Source organism: Gopherus flavomarginatus, chromosome 2, assembly GCF_025201925.1.
Source record: "Gopherus flavomarginatus isolate rGopFla2 chromosome 2, rGopFla2.mat.asm, whole genome shotgun sequence".
In the NCBI taxonomy this organism is placed as follows: Eukaryota; Metazoa; Chordata; order Testudines; family Testudinidae; genus Gopherus; species Gopherus flavomarginatus.
This window is the reverse complement of record NC_066618.1, coordinates 188,993,631-189,014,880: the sequence shown is the minus strand read 5'-3', so window position 1 is coordinate 189,014,880 and position 21,250 is coordinate 188,993,631. Positions and strand designations below refer to the sequence as shown.

Genomic DNA, 21,250 nt, shown 5'->3' with positions numbered 1-21,250 from the left:
ATTACTCTTCAGCCGTATATACCTAAATTGTGTGACAGTTTCTCCAGGTCCCATATTCTCTAGGGATTTTTGCCAGACACAAATCATGACCCTAGGCAGCTGCAAGGTATGCATTTACTCTTCAAGAGAAGGAAAGATAACTTTATGAACAGCATGGGACAATTTTATATGGCAGGGACACCCTCTCCCCCATGTTTTATTTTGGATAAAGTTGTGTCACAACATGTGATCCTTTGCATTAGTCCTAAATTTTTTTTTTTATGACTGTGTTTCACGCTGGATACTGGGTAGGGGGCATTACATGCCAGTTTCCAAGTGAAGGGCACCTCTCAGCCCCTGCTCCAGGATCACTGTGCCCAGATGCAGACAAGCTGCCCAGAGATGCCTGCCAAGAAGCCCCCGTCTCAAAAGGCTGTGCTGACGGGGAAGCGGGTCTGTGCTTCCTAGGGTGACCAGATGTCCCCATTTTATAGAGACAGTCCCGATTTTTGGGTCTTTTTCTTATATAGGCTCCTATTACCCCCCTCCCCCGATTTTTCACACTTGCTCTCTGCTCGCCCTAGTGCTTCCCCAGAGGCGGGCGCAGCCGCCGCAGCAGTAAGCTGGGCGGTTTGGGTTACCAGCGGGAGGGAATGGGCAGGCGCCCGGCGTGGGTTCAGCGCCCAGGGAAGCCCGGGCTTTCTGCGAGCACCCAGCGGCACCCGCTGCCCTCTGCGCGCTCCCACTTACTCAGGCTCTCGCCGCCCGCCCTGCACCCAGCCCGGAGTGACTGGCGGCTCCGCCTATGGGCACGTCCCTGCCGGCTGTGGCTGTGCGGTCTGGACGGGAGCCAGCTCCCCATGTTCCCGCCCCTGGCTGTTGGCTTGAGGCTCCGCCTGGAGGATGCTGCTTGGGCCGCCGCCGCCCTCCCGAGTTCCCCCCGCCGAGTAGGAAGCGGGGAGCGGGCATCGCAACCAACCCGCAGCCGCCGGAGAGGCAGAGCCTAAGCTCCCCCGCCGCTGCATTGGCCGGGCGCACGTGTGTGTGTGCCAGGCTCCCGGCTGGTCCGAGCGCGGCAGCGGCTCGGAGCGGAGGGAGGCCCAGGCGGGAGGGATGCAGGATGGCAGAGACACCCAGCGTCCCCTACCGAACCACGGGCTCCACCTTGCTGCACCCGCTCAGCCAGCTCCTGGGCATCCCGCTGGACCAGGTAACACCGACACAGATGACAGGGATCGGGGGTGCCCCAGCAAGGGGCCGGTTGTACCTGGGGAACGAGAGGGAGAAGATGGGGGGAGGAACTAATAAGCTGCAGTATGATGTGATTGAAAATCTGGGCTATTCAAGGCTTGTTGGGGGTTCACTTAAACGTTTTGCAAGATTATATGTATATCAGCACGTGTGTGTCAGACCAAGGCTTACAAGAGTAATTTGCAACCTATTAGATACACTGCATGAGGTATTTTACATAGGGCACTGTATGTAAGAGAGGAGGTCAGTTTTCAGCAGATCAGTTATTTCGTATGACATTTGCAAAGGTGGGCTGTATCAGAACCTCAAGAAACAGACCTATGCAAGGTCAAAGTGCACAGATCAGCTATCTTGTAATGGACATATATGTTAAAAGACATTATAAGGTCAATTTGCAAGGGCAGCCATAGGGAATCAGAAAGTCAAGAATATTTGTGGTTTTTGTTTTTGTTAAGAAAAAAGGAAAATGAGCACAACATACGCACAGATTGCAGAGCAGACACTACTGTGTAATAGAAAGTAAAGTGATCAAGCATTGAAGTTTGACAGGTGTTTGGTTAGTTCCACAATTTTTGTTTATACTTTAAAATAAATTCTATCTGCCTTGTTAACACTTATTTGAGCTATTATTTACTTAGGTAGCTGTACATGGCTCTTTCCACTATTCAGTCATAGTATTCTTTAGGGCTAATGCTGCCACAAGTAATGATATTGAACTAAATAAGGGAAAGTTTAAAACTTTTTTGGGGGATGGTGATGGTGGTATTTGCCTCATAGTCACTTAGCAACTGACTAACCAAAGCAGCTATTTGACTACATTTTGTGTCAGGGGACAGGAGTTGAGTGTTGTAGCTCACAAAATCCCAATTAATTCAGCTACTAGGGGTAGCCATGTTAGTCTGTATTCACAAAAACAACAAGGAGTCCAGTGGTACCTTAACCGGACTCCTTGTAATTAATTCATCTGTAATTCGTTAGATTATACCTACTTGGAAGGGAGATTATGGAAAGAGACTTCTGTAATAACAAGGGACTGTTGATCCCAAAACTACCTGTGCTGAGATGCGTAGTCAAGTCTCCAAATAAAAAATAGAAGACAGGCATTTTACAGGAATGCAAGGGTGTTCAGAGCACTCATGGCATGATATATGTGGTTGTGCTGTCACACGTTCATTTATAGGCTCATTGTGAAATTGACCCCTAACAAGTAGAGAAAACATTGGTTGGTCTTTTCACTTTATTATTTTTCAAGCATACACACACACCTATTGCCCTTTCTGCATTCTTTCAGCAATGAGGAAGTTCAGCCTGAAAGTTTGCTATATCAGCCTACTGATGTGTGCAGTAGTTGAGATTGTGCTATGAGATAAACCAGGGCAACAAAGATTTACTATAGGTTTTGAAATCAACAAAAACTAGGATATTCTAGACATATTAAGATTGGCTTGTGCTCTTTTACTCATTCAGTAGTATGCACCATTTTGGCTATTGTTTTTATAGATTAATAATAAGAAAAGACATTTTCAGACCCTGCTCCCCTCCCCCTCAACTTAAAACATGCAACTTTAAATTTGTGCTTACACATGTCTTTTTTTTAACTACAAATAATGTTTTTAAAAGGTTGGTATTTCTAGTATTTAGTAACTACAGGAAAAAACAGGATTTATTGTAAATTCTACCTGTAAACCTATCTCTGAACGTATCTGCTAGTCCAGTCTGCTTCAAGGCAGGACAAAGAGTTTCTTTTTCTTCCTTTCTTGTTTTTAAAGTTATTATGGGCTGGAAACATTTTAAAACAGTGTTAAAGGAACCATAGACAGACCCTATATATTGGCCGGGACGACATATATCAATATACAATACAAAGAGTATTAGATAGGCTGGCTGACTGAAAAGTAAATAGCTTTCAAAAATGTATGTCTCCCTTCAGTGAAGATGACATAAAGACTATATTCTCTATGGACAAAATTTACCACTTATCCCCCTCATTGCCCGAAGCCTGAATGGTCATTGTGTAGGGAACTTTATAGGGATTGTAGTGGGCATAATGAAACACACATACACACGAGGGAGTGGGGTAGCAGGTAGGGTGACCACATTCGTTGGATGGAAATAAGAGGAAAACACATGAAAAATAAGGGCCAACACTTTATTTCACACTATTTCCCTTAGCATATCATGTACTTGTCTCTCAAGTGTATACTTGAGGGCAACAGAAAATGCCCTCATAAAATGCAATTATCATAAGTTTCAAATGAATGTGTAAAATGGTCAATGTCCCTTTAAATAAGGAATTGGGTGGTCACCCTTTCAGCTGTGATGAGAGGGGCTCAAGGGCTCATGAAAGCCCCGTATTATAATTCCTTCAGAAATTTTCAGAAAGATTGAGGTGATGTGCCTTCCTCCCATGGAATCTGCTTAAATATTTCTGCAAGAAGACTGATCCATGGGACTTACAAGAATACTTCTAAGATCTGATTTCAGAATGGTAGCCGTGTAAGTCTGTATCAGCAAAAAGAATGTGTACTTGTGGCACCTTAGAAACTAACAAATGTATTTGGGCATAAGCTTTTGTGGGCTAAAACCCACTTCATCGGATGCATGCAGTGGAAAATATGGTAGGAAGATATATATATATATATATATATATACAAAGATGAAAAAATGGGTGGTGCCATACCAACTATAATGAGACTAATTTATTAGTTTTTTCATGTTCTCTGTGTATATGTATCTTCCTACTGTATTTTCCACTTCATGCATCCAATGAAGTGGGTTTTAGCCCACAAAAGCTTACCCCCAAATAAATTTGTTAGCCTCTATGGTGCCCCAAGTCCTCCTCATTCTTTTTTCTAAGATCTGTTGTTTTTTTTTGCCTTTGGAATGCATCAGCTTGTGCCAAGTGTCAAAGATTTTCAGATTTCCCTGAGGTAGGACAAGCCCAGAGCTCTCCACAAGAGCTTTACACACCTAACTTCACTTCAAATGACATAGATTGAGCTCTGTGCAATAGTGTCAATATAGATAGGAACAAAATGCAAACACTTCCAACCTTTGTGCTAAATGTAAGCTTGTTTGCCAGGTGGTGTTGCCTCCTTCCTTTGTTGGGGATATAGGGTTTTTGTTTAAATGAAAAAATAAATATGGATTGTTCAGTTTTTAACCCCTTCTTTATGCAGAACTTGCCTCTCTGGCTAAAAGAATATAGTGTTTATTATCAGAGGGGTAGCCGTGTTAGTCTGGATCTGTAAAAAGCAACAAAGAGTCCTGTGGGACCTTATAGACTAACAGATGTATTGGAGCATGAGCTTTCGTGGGTGAATACCCACTTTGTCAGATGCACCTGACAAAGTGGGTATTCACCCACGAAAGCTTATGCTCCAATACCTCTATTAGTCTATAAGGTGCCACAGGACTCTTTAGTTTTTATTATAAATCCCACATATGAAGGGAAACATCTTGTGGAAATCCTTTATTAAAATATTAATGGTCCCTCCATGGCTTCTAAATCAGGCTCTGGGCTGCTATAGGGGAAATTAACCTTGTGTGTCCTCATGCATCTGTGGCTATGGGTTCAGTGCGGATCTTGAAATCTGTCCACACCCATCATGCTCTTCTAGTGCCTGTCTGGAGCTCTACATTGGTACTAAAAAGGGCTCTGGGAGTCCCCTGCATGCCTGCTGTGCATCCACCATGAGAGCACAATGGAATTGTGGTACTTTCTTTATACTGGGTCTCTTCCCTGGCCCATCTGCACCTGGGAGAATTTCACCCTGCAATAAATGCCAGCACCACAAGCTGAGCTGGGGATTTGAAAATCAGGCTATATGTTTTTGTTTTCTAACTTTCACATGACTAGTAATAAAGATTCTGCAGTCTGCCCTCAGCTGGCCGTTCTGTTGATGAAGCCTGAGTTAGAGTAGAATCTGGCATGTTCTTTCATAGCTGTATTGACTCTGTTGTAACAACAATAGGGGAAAAATATATATAGGTAAAATAATCAACTTGAACAAGTGAATGGAGCATATATGTAGAGTAAGAGAATGACATTTTTACATAGTTTTTTCCTCTTTTTTAAAAATGAAAATGCTGAATTATGTTTCAAAATAATGCAGAGTTCTAAAGAGCATCTAATTAGTCAACACATCTAGAAATGATACAGTACTAAAACTATTACTGACCAAACACTATATTAATGAGAGATGCCAGCAAGGTTTGCTGGTTTACATACATAATAAAGAGTTGCCATGTCTGCGTATAAATGGTACATATTCTTTTTTTACTTATAAGTTTTTCCATTAGATAACATATCTTTGTATTTAACAAACCTTTCATTAACTGGAGCATGATTCTGTGGCAGTACTTCTTTACTACAAGAGTACCAGATGCAAAAGGGGATAAAAATAATAGTGTTTAGGACATCATTATATCCCAGTAAAGAAAGCCTTGAAGTGTAGCTGATTTCTGTTTTAAAAATATTGGGCCACTACAGTATACACCTCCAGTAACATCAGGCAAAAGAACACTTCCACCTGATATGCTCAAAGTCACCAGTTCTAGCACCCTCAGCATAAATCTGAGTCAGATACAGCAAATTAAAGAGCAGATTTGGAGAAACAGAAACCTTGTAGACAATATTAAATTATAAAAGTAGATGTGCTTAACTGCACTGTACAGGTATGTTAAATGTATGTCTTCAAGGACTTCATTGTATATTTTTACCCATGTACAATGCCTAACCCATGTACAAATGTTGCAAATATAAACAAAAGATAAATATCTTAATTAGAAAAAACGTTACCACTCAAGGCTCCTTCATGGTATAGCCCAGGGGTAGGCAACCTATGGCATGCGTGCCGAAGGCAGCACGTGAGCTGATTTTCAGTGGCACTCACATTGCCTGGGTCCTGGCCACTGGTCTGGGGGGCTCTACGTTTTAATTTAATTTTAAATGAAGCTTCTTAAACATTTTAAAAACCTTATTTACTTTACATACAACAATAGTTTAATTATATATTATAGACTTATAGAAAGAGACCTTCTAAAAAAGTTTAAATGTATTACTGGCACATGAAACCTTAAATTAGAATGAATAAATGAAGACTCACCACACCACTTCTGAAAGGTTGCTGATGCCAGGTATAGCCTATTTGATAACCCACATTCCTTTTTCAGCAGCCCCCTCCACGCACCGTAAATGCCCAGCTCAAAACCTCATTTTAATCCTCCCTGATGAGCCTTTTAGTGTGCCCCCAACTTAATCTGGTAGTGTCTGGATTTGTTGACTTTTAGCAAAGTGAGTTACAGAGTCAAGACCTCTTCACAGAGAATGCAGTGCTACAGTTCCCCTCCCTTTTAAACCAGGGGGCTTTTAGTTTGAGTACCTCCATTGACTGCAGTTGCTGTCATATCACTAGGGAAGCAAGAAAGGGTGACCAGATGTCCCGATTTTATAGGGACAGTCCCTATTTTTGGGTCTTTTTCTTATATAGGCTCCTATTACCCTCCACCCCCATCCCGATTTTTCACATTTGCTGTCTGGTCACCTAAAACAAGATGATCTTTCAGCCAGGGTTCAAACCATTTAGGATTTGACTGTGTTCCGTTATCTATGGAATTATTGTTGTTTTCCATGTGTGTCATACATTGTTATTCACACACCTATTTTTTACTTGAATTCATTCACTGCAGCTGGACTTAGTTTTTGTGTCTTGGCAGCAGTTTAAATTGAACATTCACACAAATGATTACAGGCCAAGCATACTTCCATCTAAGTCTCTGAACAAAATGTATCGGTGACATCTTCCTGATAGTGATTGGAATGGCTTTTCCACTAAAACTCTGTAGGCATCAGTTGTGAAGAGAATGTGTGTTAGAGTTTTTCCATTTGGATAAAGTATAAATCATCCTAAACGTTGGTCTCAAATGTAAAGTGAGCCCCCAAACCAAATCTTTGTGGAAGCTCAGAAAGCTTCAGTTAAATCTCAGAGGGGTAGCCATGTTAGTCTGGATCTGTAAAAGCAGCAAAGAGTCCTGTGGCACCTTATAGACTAACAGACGTTTTGGAGCATGAGCTTTCGTGGGTGAATACCCACTTCGTCAGATGCATGTAGTGGAAATTTCCAGGGGCAGGTATATATATGCAGGCAAGCTAGAGATAATGAGGCAGTTCAATCAGGTAGGATGAGGCCCTGTTCTAGCAGTTGAGGTGTGAAAACCGAGGGAGGAGAAACTGGTTCTGTAATTGGCAAGCCATTCACAGTCTTTGTTTAATCCTGAGCTGATGGTATCAAATTTGCAGATGAACTGAAGCTCAGCAGTTTCTCTTTGAAGTCTGGTCCTGAAGTTTTTTTGCTGCAGGATGGCCACCTTAAGGTCTGCTATAGTGTGGCCAGGGAGGTTGAAGTGTTCTCCTACAGGTTTTTGTATATTGCCATTCTTAATATCTGATTTGTGTCCGTTTATCCTTTTCCATAGAGACTGTCCAGTTTGGCTAATGTACATAGCAGAGGGGCATTGCTGGCATATGATGGCATATATTGCATTGGTGGACATGCAGGTGAATGAACCGGTGATGGTGTGGCTGATCTGGTTAGGTCCTGTGATGGTGTCGCTGGTGTAGATATGTGGGCAGAGTCGGCATCGAGGTTTGTTGCATGGATTGGTTCCTGAGCTAGAGTTACTATGGTACGGTGTGCAGTTACTGGTGAGAATATGTTTCAGGTTGGCAGGTTGCCTGTGGGCAAGGACTGGCCTGCCACCCAAGACCTGTGAAAGTGTGGGATCATTGTCCAGGATGGGTTGTAGGTCCCTGATGATGCGTTGGAGAGGTTTTAGCTGGGGACTGTATGTGATGGCCAGTGGAGTCCTGTTAGTTTCTTTCTTGGGTTTGTCTTGCAGTAGGAGGCTTCTGGGTACACGTCTGGCTCTGTTGATCTGTTTCCTTATTTCCTCATGCGGGTATTGTAGTTTTGAGAATGCTTGGTGGAGATTTTGTAGGTGTTGGTCTCTGTCTGAGGGGTTAGAGCAGATGCGGTTGTACCTCAGTGCTTGGCTGTAGACAATGGATCATGTGATGTGCCCGGGATGGAAGCTGGAGGCATGAAGGTAGGCATAGCGGTCAGTAGGTTTTCGGTATAGGGTGGTGGTAATGTGACCATCACTTATTTGCACCGTGGTGTCTAGGGAGTGGACCTCCCGTGTAGATTCGTTCAGGCTGAGGTTGATGGTGGGGTGGAAGCTGTTAAATCTGTAGCTATGTGTTTTCAGTTTTGCCTCTATTCTTCCTGGTTCTTGCCAGGACTAGAAGAGAGTGAGCTGAATGATCACCCACAAGCCTGTTTATGTGACTTTTGTAGCCCAGTTTTTGAGGTCTAAGAAACCAGGTAAGAATCTAGCCTTTTGTAAGCTTGTTGAAATTCAAGCTGAACTGCCCATATTTTGAGGTTCATCTGTCATTAATTTGTTTAGATTTTTTCTTCCAGGCAGTGTAGCATAGAGTAGGATGAAATGAATCCTGCCTTAATACCATGGAATGGACTAGATGACCAACTAGAGATTCTTTTTGCCTAAATGAATCTAAAATAATCTTAATTGGGATGCTGTGTATCAAAACAAGGAGTAATTGGAGAAAAAATGCAACAATTTATTACTGATAAAATTAACTGATTTTAGGACTCTAGTCTTGTAGGAGGGCTGGTCCCAGGATATTAGATAAAAGTGGGTGAGGGAATATCTTTTATTGATCCAACTTCTGTTGGAGGAAAGAGACTAGCTGAAGAAGAGCTCTGTGTAGCTCGAAAGCTTCTCTCTTTTACCAACAGAAGTTGATCCAATAAAAATTATCTCACCCACCGTGTGTCTTTAGGATTCTAAACAGACAAGGATTTTTGACAGAGAAGTAAGTGAGTTAGTAGAGGACTTTAACCTGAAACATACAACTGCATTTTGTGACTAGAAATTAAAATTTGTAATGGGATCAAGTGGGACTGAGATATGACCCCCACACAAATCTTAATACTTTTTTTTAAATATAGGAACAACTGTTAATGTCTATCCTGAACTGTTACATTTCATTTAATTCTTTAATGCGTTTCTCTCTGAAAATGAAAACTTGATTTGTTATTTTGAATAGCAATAGCACTGTTAGATTTCAGGGTGAATAAAAATTAATGATTTTAAAAAAATCAGATTTTTTTATTTAAATTGGATTTTTTTGATAAAATGCTTTGAGGAAAAAACTTATCTAAAGATAGTTAATATTAATGATTAATCTGTTGAATTGGAGATAGTTCACCTCCCAATGACTTCATAAATATCTGCTTCAGTTACCTTGGTAAATTAAATAACAAAACAATCATTCATTTCTGATATACTTGTAAAACTAATCTGAAAAGTTTTCAAAATAAATCACTCTTTAAAAATGTATAGTGTGTACCTTCTAAAAAGGAAACCCACGTCTATCTATGAGTTGTGAAGAATATGTATTAAGGTTATAACAACCAACAAGAATGCACTTTTATGTAGAAAACCATGGTTAAATCGAGTCTTCCTGACTAGTGATTTAAATCAATTTAATTTAAATCAGATCCACTCTGTTAGATTTATTGACTCATTGCAAGACTCACACTCAGCTGGCTATAGAAAAGTCTGATATTCAGTTATTTGAGGAACAGTGTGTGCTAGTGTAATCTAAAGATTGTATCGTGCATGTATATTCACAGAGAGGTACTGCTAAGCGTTCATGGGACAACTTTAAGTTTGCTAGCTTTTGAGTGCTCAGCTGTGTAGCATTGATGCTATTTTAATGTCGTTAAAATGGAAGTATTGTTTAATTTTTTATATAATGCTATAGAGGTATATAATATTTTACAGGAAGAATGAGGCTATGTTCCCTGCCAGGGACTGAGGTTACCCCCTGAGCATTATTCCCTATGTAGGCCAATATAATCCTCTGTAATATTATAAAATGTTATACAGAAGACTAGAAGCCTTTGAAAATAAATGCCTATGGAAGATTCTGGGCATTTGTTGGAAAGATTTAATCACCAGCAAAGAGATACAAAAAATCACCAACTAGAAGCTCATTTCTGCCAGAATCAGAAAGAAAAGGTGGACTTATCTGAGCTATGTATTCTGTATACCAACACACATGATATGTCTACGCAATTAAAAACCCGTGGCTGGCCTGTGCCAGCTGATGGGCTTGCAGGGCTGAGACTAAGGGGCTCTTTAATTGCAGTGTAAACGTTCAGGCTTGAGCTGGAGCCTGGGCTCTGGGTCCCACTCTCCTCATAGGGTCCCAGAGCCTTGGCTCCAGCCCAAGCCCAGCTGTCTACACTGCAATTAACCTGCCCCTTAGCCTCAGCCTTGTGAGCCCATCAGCTTGCGTAGGCCAGCCGCAGGTGTGTAATTGTAGTGTAGACATATTAACAGACTCCTGCAATGAAGCTGTCAAGTGGAAATCCAACTGTTGTGAGGAAACAAAGGCATCTAAGAGAAACCTTAAGAAGAGCTCTTGTCAGGGAGGGCTTAACAGTTAATATCAACACCGTAGAGCTGATGAAAACAGCAGCAAATGACAGAGAGGAATGGAAGAGACTAACCTCCACTCTGTGCACCAATATCAGTTTGAGAAGGGTGTAATAATAATAATAATAAGGTAACAATATTACAAACTTCTCTTAGAAATATGTGCCCCATCTCTACATTATTCTCATTCAGATGGTAATTTCATCCTCGGAGTTCTTAGCCAGCATCTTGATATTATGTAAGTAAATATTTCCATGTCTCCTTATTCATCGAAAACAGTCTTTGTCCTGATAAATTTTCCATTTGGCAGGGGACAAAATTGCAACTGGAAAACAGCCTCTCATGAATTTTCCTACTTTGTGCACTTTCCTTCTCATTTGTATTACATAAGATCTGGAAAAATAAATTTTAGGGATTTTGTATAGAATTTCCTGAAGCCCTCTCTCTATGTTAATCATAGTGGGACTGATTCACCTGTGCAAAGTGACCCCAAGCCACTCTATGGCCTCCCCCAGTGTAGGGGCCTCCGTGGCAAGCACAGTGCTGCCCTGCTCCCCACTCCACTTCCACAGGAGATGCCAATACTGGGGACTTGTTGGGTCGCAGGAAGAGGCCTGGTTGTGGCTTTCCTATGCTCCTAATTCCCAGGTTCTGCAAGACCCATATGTTTGGGCAGCTCTCAGGATAGCCAAACTGACTCCTAGCAGTCCCAGGATAAAGGAGAGGCAAGCCTGGTTCCTGCGCCAGGGTCTCTACCAGTGCAGAGATGAATCTAGCCCTCCATCCTTATCTAAAATGACAAAATCATCTGTAAGGTACAAACGATGTCAACAAACTAGATTTCCTTTTGGAACCGAAGGCCTATTCAATGTCTAATGTACCATATGACCTAATTGCTTTTAAAATTACTGGAAACTGTTTACATGCCGAAGTTACTAGGTTCCCTCCTCCTTGCCCAGCTAGTCTAACAAGCATACTTAAATTGTAAGAGCATGCTTGACATTCTAGAAGTTCAATTACATTCTGGCATGAAAGCTACCATTGTCCTTCAGTAATGCCTCTGACATTCATTTAGCTGTTTCTTCAGAATATTTCACTGGCTGATCTGTACTTTACTTCTGTCAACATGGTGGATTTCAGTCTCTCTGTAAGTTATTTCACTTGGTTCACGCACCTTGTGCTATTTACTGTCAATTTGCAGGGTCACTTTGAAAAATAACTACAGGGAAATCTCTTGATCAGATGTTTCCTGCCCTAGAGCAAGAGGGCATCCAGTCATGCTCTTCTCATCTATTGATGGAATTCCTTTTCTGTAATCCTTACTTTTGTGGTTTAGGACATTTTAAAACTGCTCTGCAATCTTACAGGTGAAGTGTGAAGCAAAAATGAAGGCACAATAAATTGAGTTTGCCACTTCTGAGCTACAAGGACTTTAACTTTAAAAGGACTTTAACTCAAACTTTAAAAGAAAAGAAAATTTTACTTTTTTCCCTCACTTGAAATATGTCAGGCCCTTCCCAGAGTTAGGTGGGAAATGGTTTTCTTATCCTACAAGAATTTTCAAATGTTAAAATATTTTTTCCATCCTGAATTGGGATGAAAATTTGAAATCTCAAACATCTTCATGAAACAAAAATCCAAAACTTTGTTTTGTGTTGGGTCAATAGAAACATTTGTAAATATTTTGATTTTGACCTTTAAACATTGGTTTAAATTCTTTTTTACTCTAAACTAACTTAAATTTCAAAATAAAGAATCATTTCAAACAGAAAACACATTGACATTATGAAAATGTCAGTAAAAGGTGTTTTGACAGTTTCAAAACTTTTTTTATAATTTTTTCTAACCAGGAAAGTTACCTTTTCCTTAAATAGTTTCAGTTTTCAATAATTGGCCTTTTCCAATGAAAAAACATTTAGTTCTAGTCCTTAGTTTGCTTGATTTGCTGGAGGAGCCCCAGTTGGTTGATCAGAATGTCTATATATAGCGTGACCATCACCACAGTATTTAGGCATCAAACACAGAAACTTTAAAAAGTATTGTTGCTGTTCAGAATCAGAATCACTCAGTTACGTCATAGATCTGTGGATTGTTTTGGAGGATGACATTTTGGGGTAGGTGGAGAGAGAAACTCACTGGCCACATTATTTCTTTGTGCTTGAGGGAGATTATGCGGTTATCTTTTGTTTGGTTTTGTCTCTTTTCGGGCTCCTAGACATATCCTAGCTTCCAGTGGCAGGAAACTCCAGAGCAAGTGACCTCTGCTGAAAATGCACTGCCCCTGGTTCCCAAGTTTTACTAGGGGCTCTGAGACCCATGATGCCCTTGTGTATTATAGTTCTTACATGTGGTGTGAAAAGAGAGAGAGGAACCCTGAACCCGAGGGAGGGCTTTGACTATAGAGTTCCATTTTAAATGGAGCCCTGTCCTCCCTATCTGCATTTTTCACTGAATTCTTGTGTTTAGCCCATTTTTACATCTGGGTTGTCTGAGATCTTAAACAGCTTAAAATAATTCTTAGGGAGAGAATGAAACTTTTACAGTGAAAGCCATACGTGAAGGCTTGTAACGTTGTGACATCATAATGGATTTTTTTTTCTAGTGAGTCTATTTTGTTCCCGGAAAACACTCTCTCTTGTATTCTTTGTAAGCCAGACTAGACATCCAGGCCACTCTCCCTTTTTCTGAGGAGGGTTGCTGATTGCCTTTTGGGCCAGTCACACCTGCTTTAATTGCTGGGGAAAGAGGGGTTCTGATGTGTGAAATAAAGTGCTCCTTGTCCCCTGGGAATGGGCCTCAGTAGCATTTCCAGCTCTCGGTGTAACTGAGCACTGTACTGCCTGCCAGTGTGGCAGGCTTCTTAGTGAAGGGGGTGTTTTTATATAAGCAGAAATACAATTGCTGAAATGGAAATTGAGGAATCTGGACTAGTGATTTCACAAAAATGTTTTGGAGTTGTTTCTGTGTTTTGCTTTAAACACAAAACATTAAAAGTAGCTAATTCAGGCCCAGAAAGGAACTTCAGCCACTGGTTGTGTACATTTTCCCTGTGCTGCATGTCCGAGGCCCATGATGAAAACTCTAATCGGACTTAAGATCTTTTTTTCCATTAATGTTCCCTTGTCCAAGGCTGTGTTTGGCATTGGTGTGTACATAGGATAGGAATGTGGAGATGTAGGGAGATATGAAAGTGGACATTTTTAATAACCATTTTTGTGTAACTTCCATGAATTGACATTCATATATACCTTTTCCACAGTACTTTAAAAAACTTTTTGTAGACAGATGTGCTTACTGATTAGTTTAAATCTTCTCAAATAACTGTACTTTTAAAGAGTACCGTAGTATTTTTCTCCTTGTTATCGACACAAGGAGTGTTAAAGAATAGTTCAATGTTGACTTTCTTTCTCTCTCACATACATACTATTTCTTATCACTAGCCTGTTGAGGCTGGTACTAAGCATTCACACCAAGGCTGAGGAGCTGTGATTCATCGATCGGGATTATATATTACCACCACTATTTTCCCTCCCTGCAACTCCCATTGGGACTACAGCATCTTACTTTTATTAAATTATCTTACCTTTACAGAGCATTTTTCATTCTGAAGAGTCTTTCAGAATGCTCTGCAAACTACATTAAATGCAAAAACTGTACACTAACGTAGCACTAGGGATGAGGAAATTAAGTGCAGAAAAGTCAGGTGATTTGGAAGTGGAAGTCTCCCAGTGAAGCCTCCATTTTTGATAGCAGAGTTTTTGAACTCAGATTGAATTGCGGGCACTATTTTCACCCACAACTCATTCATGCTTTTTTCTTGTAATTCTCTGTTGGCTAAATTGGGACCACTGATTTGAAAATCGGACCTAATATTCCTACAACAACATTAACTTGGCCATACTATACTCAATGTTTACTTTCTACATTTAACAATCTAAGCAATATATTAACATTTAGTCATATTCTCTACCTACACTGTTAAACTTTAATAGGCTTCCAAGACATTAAATAATTTGTGGGGTTTTTATTTAACTATAACCTTTTTATGCCTTTTTTCCCCACTATGGTCCCTACTGGACCGGTGGCCAGGACCCAGGCAGTGTGAGTGCCATTGAAAATCAGCTCGCGTGCCGCCTTTGGCACGCGTGCCTTAGGTTGCCTATCCCTGGTCTAGAGTGCCTCCTGGAACAGCTGTGCGACAACAGCTACAACTCCCTGGGCTACTTTCCCATGGCCTCCTCCCAACACCTTCTTTATCCTCACCACAGGACCTTTCTCCTGGTGTCTGATAATGCTTGTACTTTTCAATCCTTCCACATGCAGGGCCAGGTAGGCAGGCAGAGCTTCAGTGTCTCAATGCGTGGATGAGACGATGGTGTAGAGAGGAGGGGTTTACGTTCATTAGGAACTGGGGAAACTTTTGGGATGGGAGGAGCCTGTACAGGAGAGATGGGCTCCACCTAAACCAAAGTGGAACCAGGCTGCTGGCACTAAACATTAAAAAGGTTGTAGAGCAGTTTTTAAACTAGGAGATGGGGGAAAGCCGACTGCTGCAGAGGAGCATGTGGATCGGACACAGACTTCTCTTAGGGGAGAGTCTGATGATAGAGAATCTCCAGGTTATAGTCAGGAACAAAGGACGGAAGAGGATAATGTAAGGGCTGGATCAGATGATAAACAGTCACATAAAAAAGAATCTGGCACATCAGAAAAGGGCAGACAAATAAACAAGGACAAGTTTTTAAAGTATTTGTACTCAAATGCTAGAAGTCTAAATAATAAGATGGGTGAACTAGAGTGCCTTGTGATAAAAGAGGATATTGATATAATAGGCATCACAGAAACCTGGTGGACTGAGAGCAATCAATGGGACACAATCATTCCGGGGTACAAAATATATCGGAAGGACAGAACAGGTCGTGCAGGGGGAGGAATGGCACTATATGTGAAAGAAAATGTAAATTCAAATGAAGTAAAAATCTTAAGCGAATCCACATGTTCCATAGAATCGCTATGGATAGAAATTTCATGCTCTAATAAAAATATAACATTAGGGATCTATTATCGACCACCTGACCAGGACAGTAATAGTGATGATGAAATGTTAAGGGAAATTAGAGAGGCTATCAAAATTAAGAACCCAATAATAGTGGGGGATTTCAATTATCCCCATATTGACTGGGAACATTTCACTTCAGGATGAAATGCAGAGATGAAATTTCTCGATACTTTAAATGACTGCTTTATGGAGCAGCTGGTACGGGAACCCACAAGGGGAGAGGCAACTCTAGATTTAATCCTGAGTGGAGCGCAGGAGCTGGTCCAAGAGGTAACTATAGCAGGACCGCTTGGAAATAGTGACCATAATATAATAACATTCAACATCCCTGTGGTGGGAAGAACACCTCAACAGCCCAACACTGTGGCATTTAATTTCAAAAGGGGGAACTATGCAAAAATGAGGGGGTTAGTTAAACAAAAGTTAAAAGGTACAGTGACTAAAGTGAAATCCCTGCAAGTTGCATGGGCCCTTTTTAAAGACACCATAATAGAGGCCCAACTTCAATGTATACCCCAAATTAAGAAACACAGTAAAAGAACTAAAAAAGAGCCACCGTGGCTTAACAACCATGTAAAAGAAGCAGTGAGAGATAAAAAGACTTCCTTTAAAAAGTGGAAGTCAGATCCTAGTGAGGCAAATAGAAAGGAGCACAAACACTGCCAGCTTAAGTGCAAGAGTGTAATAAGAAAAGCCAAAGAGGAGTCTAAAGAACGGCTAGCCAAAAACTCCAAAGGTAATAACAAAATGTTTTTTAAGTACATCAGAAGTAGGAAGCCTGCTAAACAACCAGTGGGGCCCCTTGATGATCGAAATACAAAAGGTGCGCTTAAAGACGATAAAGTCATTGTGGAGAAACTAAATGGATTCTTTGCTTCAGTCTTCACGGCTGAGGATGTTAGGGAGATTCCCAAACCTGAACTGGCTTTTGTAGGTGACAAATCTGAGGAAGTGTCACAGATTGAAGTGTCACTAGAGGAGGTTTTGGAATTAATTGATAAACTCAACATTAACAAGTCACCGGGACCAGATGGCATTCACCCAAGAGTTCTGAAAGAACTCAAATATGAAGTTGCAGAACTATTAACTAAGGTTTGTAACCTGTCCTTTAAATTGGCTTCGGTACCCAATGACTGGAAGTTAGCTAATGTAACGCCAATATTTAAAAAGGGCTCTAGAGGTGATCCTGGCAATTACAGACCAGTAAGTCTAACGTCGGTACTGGGCAAATTAGTCGAAACAATAGTTAAGAATAAAATTGTCAGACACATAGAAAAACATAAACTGTTGAGCAATAGTCAACATGGTTTCTGTAAAGGGAAATCGTGTCTTACCAATCTATTAGAGTTCTTTGAAGGGGTCAACAAACATGTGGACAAGGGGGATCCAGCGGACATAGTGTACTTAGATTTCCAGAAAGCCTTTGACAAGGTTCCTCACCAAAGGCTCTTACGTAAATTAAGCTGTCATGGGATAAAAGAGAAGGTCATTGTATGGATTGAGAACTGGCTAAAAGACAGGGAACAAAGGGTAGGAATTAATGGTAAATTCTCAGAATGGAGAGGGGTAACTAGTAGTGTTCCCCAAGGGTCAGTCCTAGGACCAATCCTATTCAATTTATTCATAAATGATCTGGAGAAAGGGGTAAACATTGAGGTGGCAAAGTTTGCAGATGATACTGAACTACTCAAGATAGTTAAGACCAAAGCAGATCGTGAAGAACTTCAAAAAGATCTCACAAAACTAAGTGATTGGGCGACAAAATGGCAAATGAAATTTAATGTGGATAAATGTAAAGTGATGCACATTGGAAAAAATATCCCCAACTATACATACAATATGATGGGGGCTAATTTAGCTACAACGAGTCAGGAAAAAGATCTTGGAGTCATCGTAGATAGTTCTCTGAAGATGTCCACGCAGTGTGCAGAGGTGGTCGAAAAAGCAAACAAGATGTTAGGAATCATTAAAAAGGGGATAGAGAATAAGACTGAGAATATATTATTACCCTTATATAAATCCATGGTACGCCCACATCTCGAATACTGTGTACAGATGTGGTCTCCTCACCTCAAAAAAGATATTCTAGCACTAGAAAAGGTTCAGAAAAGGGCAACTAAAATGATTAGGGGTTTGGAGAGGGTCCCGTATGAGGAAAGATTAAAGAAGCTAGGCCTCTTCAGCTTGGAAAAGAGGAGACTAAAGGGAGATATGATAGAGGTATATAAAATCATGAGTGATGTTGAGAAAGTGGATAAGGAAAAGTTATTTACTTATTCTCATAATACAAGAACTAGGGGTCACCAGATGAAATTAATAGGTAGCAGGTTTAAAACAAATAAAAGCAAGTTCCTCTTCACGCAGCGCACAGTCAACTTGTGAAAATCCTTACCTGAGGAGGTTATAAAGGCTGGGACTATAACAATGTTTAAAAGGGAACTGGATAAATTCATGGTGGCTAAGTCCATAAATGGCTATTAGCCAGGAAGGGTAAAGAATGGTGTCCCTGGCCTCTGTTCATCAGAGGATGGAGATAGATGGCAGGAGAGAGATCACTTGATCATTCCTGTTAGCTTCACTCCCTCTGGGGCACCTGGCATTGGCCACTGTCGGTAGACAGATACTGGGCTAGATGGACCTTTGGTCTGACCCGGTACGGCCGTTCTTATGTTCTTAATACACTGTTCTACTCTCAGCTCCTAGTGCCTCTTGCTCCTAGCTCCTCGCATGCACACTACAAACTGAAGTGAGGTGCTTTTTAAACCCAGGTGCCCTGATTAGCCAGCCTGTCCTAATTGATTCTAACAGTTTCGTCTCAGTTGGCTCCAGGAGTCCTAATTAGCCTGCCTGCCTTAATTGGTTCCAGCAAGTTCCTGCTTGTTTTGGAACTGCCCCTGTTATCTTACCCAGGAAAAAGGGATCTTCTTAATCTGGGACTAATATATCTGCCTTCTGGATCCTTTAGCATTGGGTGGGCCTCCGTCTGCCCAGTTCCCAGAAACCCAATAAGTACAGGGAGCTCTCTGTGTCCTCAGACTACGCTGCTGGCTGGAGCACTTCCCCTTCTCTGGCTGCCCTGCTGGCTGGAGCTCCTTCTCCCTTCCTGGGCTGCTGCTGCTCCTGCTGGCTGGAGTGCTCCTTCCCAAAAAAAAACAACAAAAAAACAAAAAACAAACAAACACTCTCCTGTATCCATCTGGCCTGACCCTGTCACAATAGTCACTCATGCATATATAGTATTTGCAAACACATAGAGACTATCCCCAGTTGCTCCATAACAACACCTTTGTTAGCTAATTTCTTATAGGCATCACAAAAGATGTGAGACTTCCAGAACATTTTGGGTGAGGAGAGGGTGGGGGGTTTGCTGATCAGCTCAGGAAAGGCATTCCATTCTGAACCAGCGGCTGAATTCTCTTTCATGTAGTTGGGAGTATTTGGTTGGGCAAATCAAGCTATAATATTCAAACCAAGCAGAGCTGTAACTGGTACACAACGGTTGATTTGCATCCTTGTTGTTTACATTCTGAAAGAGAGCTTTTTCCAATCAGCTATGGAAACAGTATTATTATTCTGAAGGTGATATTTTTGCTAGCTGTCATTGTTTTTTTCAGAAGTGTCAGTTAAAAGATGACAATAATTGACATCCTTGTTTGTTTTTTTAAAATTTCATTTTTATGGCAATCAATATAAACAAAAAGAGGAACAATTACATGGGAAACTTTTTTTTACTTAACTATAGAAAGAAAGATTGAAAATACTGGGATTGTTACTTAAGAAGGGGGACTAAGCACCCTGGTGGGCCAGGCCGGTTTGTTTACCTCCTACGTCCACAGGTTCGGCCGATAGAGGTTCCCACTGACCAAGGTTCGCCGCTTCAGGCCAGTGGGGGTGGTGGAAAGAGGTGGCCAGCACATTCCTCGGCCGCGCCGTTTCCCACAGCCCCCATTGGCCTGGGACGTCCAAACCGTGCCAACGGTTGCTGATCCCTGAGTTACAGAATCAGCTCAGACTGATTTTAGGGATGGTAGGGAAAAACTGAAGTATCATACCACGTTCTGTACTTATGTTAGCCTTTCAGCAATGGCAAACTTTTATCCATGTTATTTTAGGGCTCTTTTAAAAGATTGCTATACTGAATTATTCCATTAAAAGGAATTTTTATCATAACTGGATGGTATTGGTCTAAAGCCTTATTATATAAGGAAATACAGAGAGAATTCAACTTGGCAACCCAAGTATTTAGAAAGGAGATGTCCCAGCTCTTCTAAAGCATATTTTTATGACTGTGGATAAGACTTATTTGAAAGAAACATTAAAATCATTCATGCAACTTAAAGCATAACAAACTCCTCTCACAAATTTTTTTTCTCTCCAATATGTTCAGATTTGATATAGTTTGAAGAAAGACGTGGAAAGGTACAGTTCTGAGTTTGTGATGTTGAATCCTAATACTACCCTAAACATTTTCTCTTCCTAAAATATATTCTCAAACAGCTCTTCTCTTAATACATATGTTGTTGGTGTGTTCATGGCAGGGCAGGTTGTTTTTATGTAATGGTTAAGAGGGATCACTTTAAAAGTACTCCTAAAACGTAAGGATTGTCTTCTACTCTTCAATAGTCATGAAATAGAAAATAAGATTAGTTCATATACAAGCTTCTTCTATATCTGACTAGATAAACGTGGCAAAGATACTGTCCCCTTTGAAAAAGTATATGACTGTGCTAAAGGCAAAGATGCACACGTTTGTTTGTTTTTGATATTTTTTATTGATATGGCATTTTTTAATTGTCAAGTACAGTGTCTTGATTGTAATCTTCAAGCTATGCCATATTACAAATAAAAAGTACAGAGTATTGTTTTTAGGAAGGCAGTGTGATCTAGCAGGTAGAGCACTGGACTGGGACTTGGGAACCTGGATTCTATTCCTGGCTCGGCCACTGGCCTGCTGTGTGACCTGGGGCAAGTTGTTTCACCTCCAGGTGCCTCAGTTTCCTTATCTACAAAATGTGGATCATGATACTTACTGTCTTTGAGTTCTACCGATTAAAAATATTAGACAAGAGCTAGGTATTGTTATTATTTATCATAAATGAGTTCCTTCGCTATATTGTGATACAATGGATAATCAAGGTGCAAACATATTTTTTAATTAGCCAAAGAAATGAAAAGCAAAATAATCCCCTTCCTTCAAATTTAGAGTATAAAATGTGGATTTCTAAGTTGTTTTCTTCATGCTGTTGCATTCTGAACTGATTATTGTTCATGGTGTCTGTTTTCCTGTTTTTCTTTATGCTTTTGGTTACTAAGTTTGAAACTAGAAAAAAGAGTTACCTAAATGACAAATCTTTTGTGTAAGCTTCTACAAATCATTTAAAACAAGATTTTTCAAAAGCAACTCGTAATTCTGAGGTGGGCAACTTGAGA

General features: G+C 40.7%; 1 protein-coding gene across 2 annotated transcripts in view; it reads left to right on the top strand.

Annotated features, from left to right (window-relative positions):
• Positions 1–900: 900 nt before the first annotated feature.
• The window catches only part of MBOAT1 (membrane bound O-acyltransferase domain containing 1), an 82,285-nt gene continuing 61,935 nt past the window's right edge, over positions 901–21,250 (top strand). For both annotated transcript variants that reach the window (XM_050942305.1, XM_050942306.1), the window contains exon 1: positions 901–1,189. In XM_050942305.1, the coding sequence (XP_050798262.1) occupies positions 1,100–1,189 (90 nt within the window). In that variant the 5' untranslated portion in view covers positions 901–1,099. The remainder of the gene's footprint in view (positions 1,190–21,250) is intronic.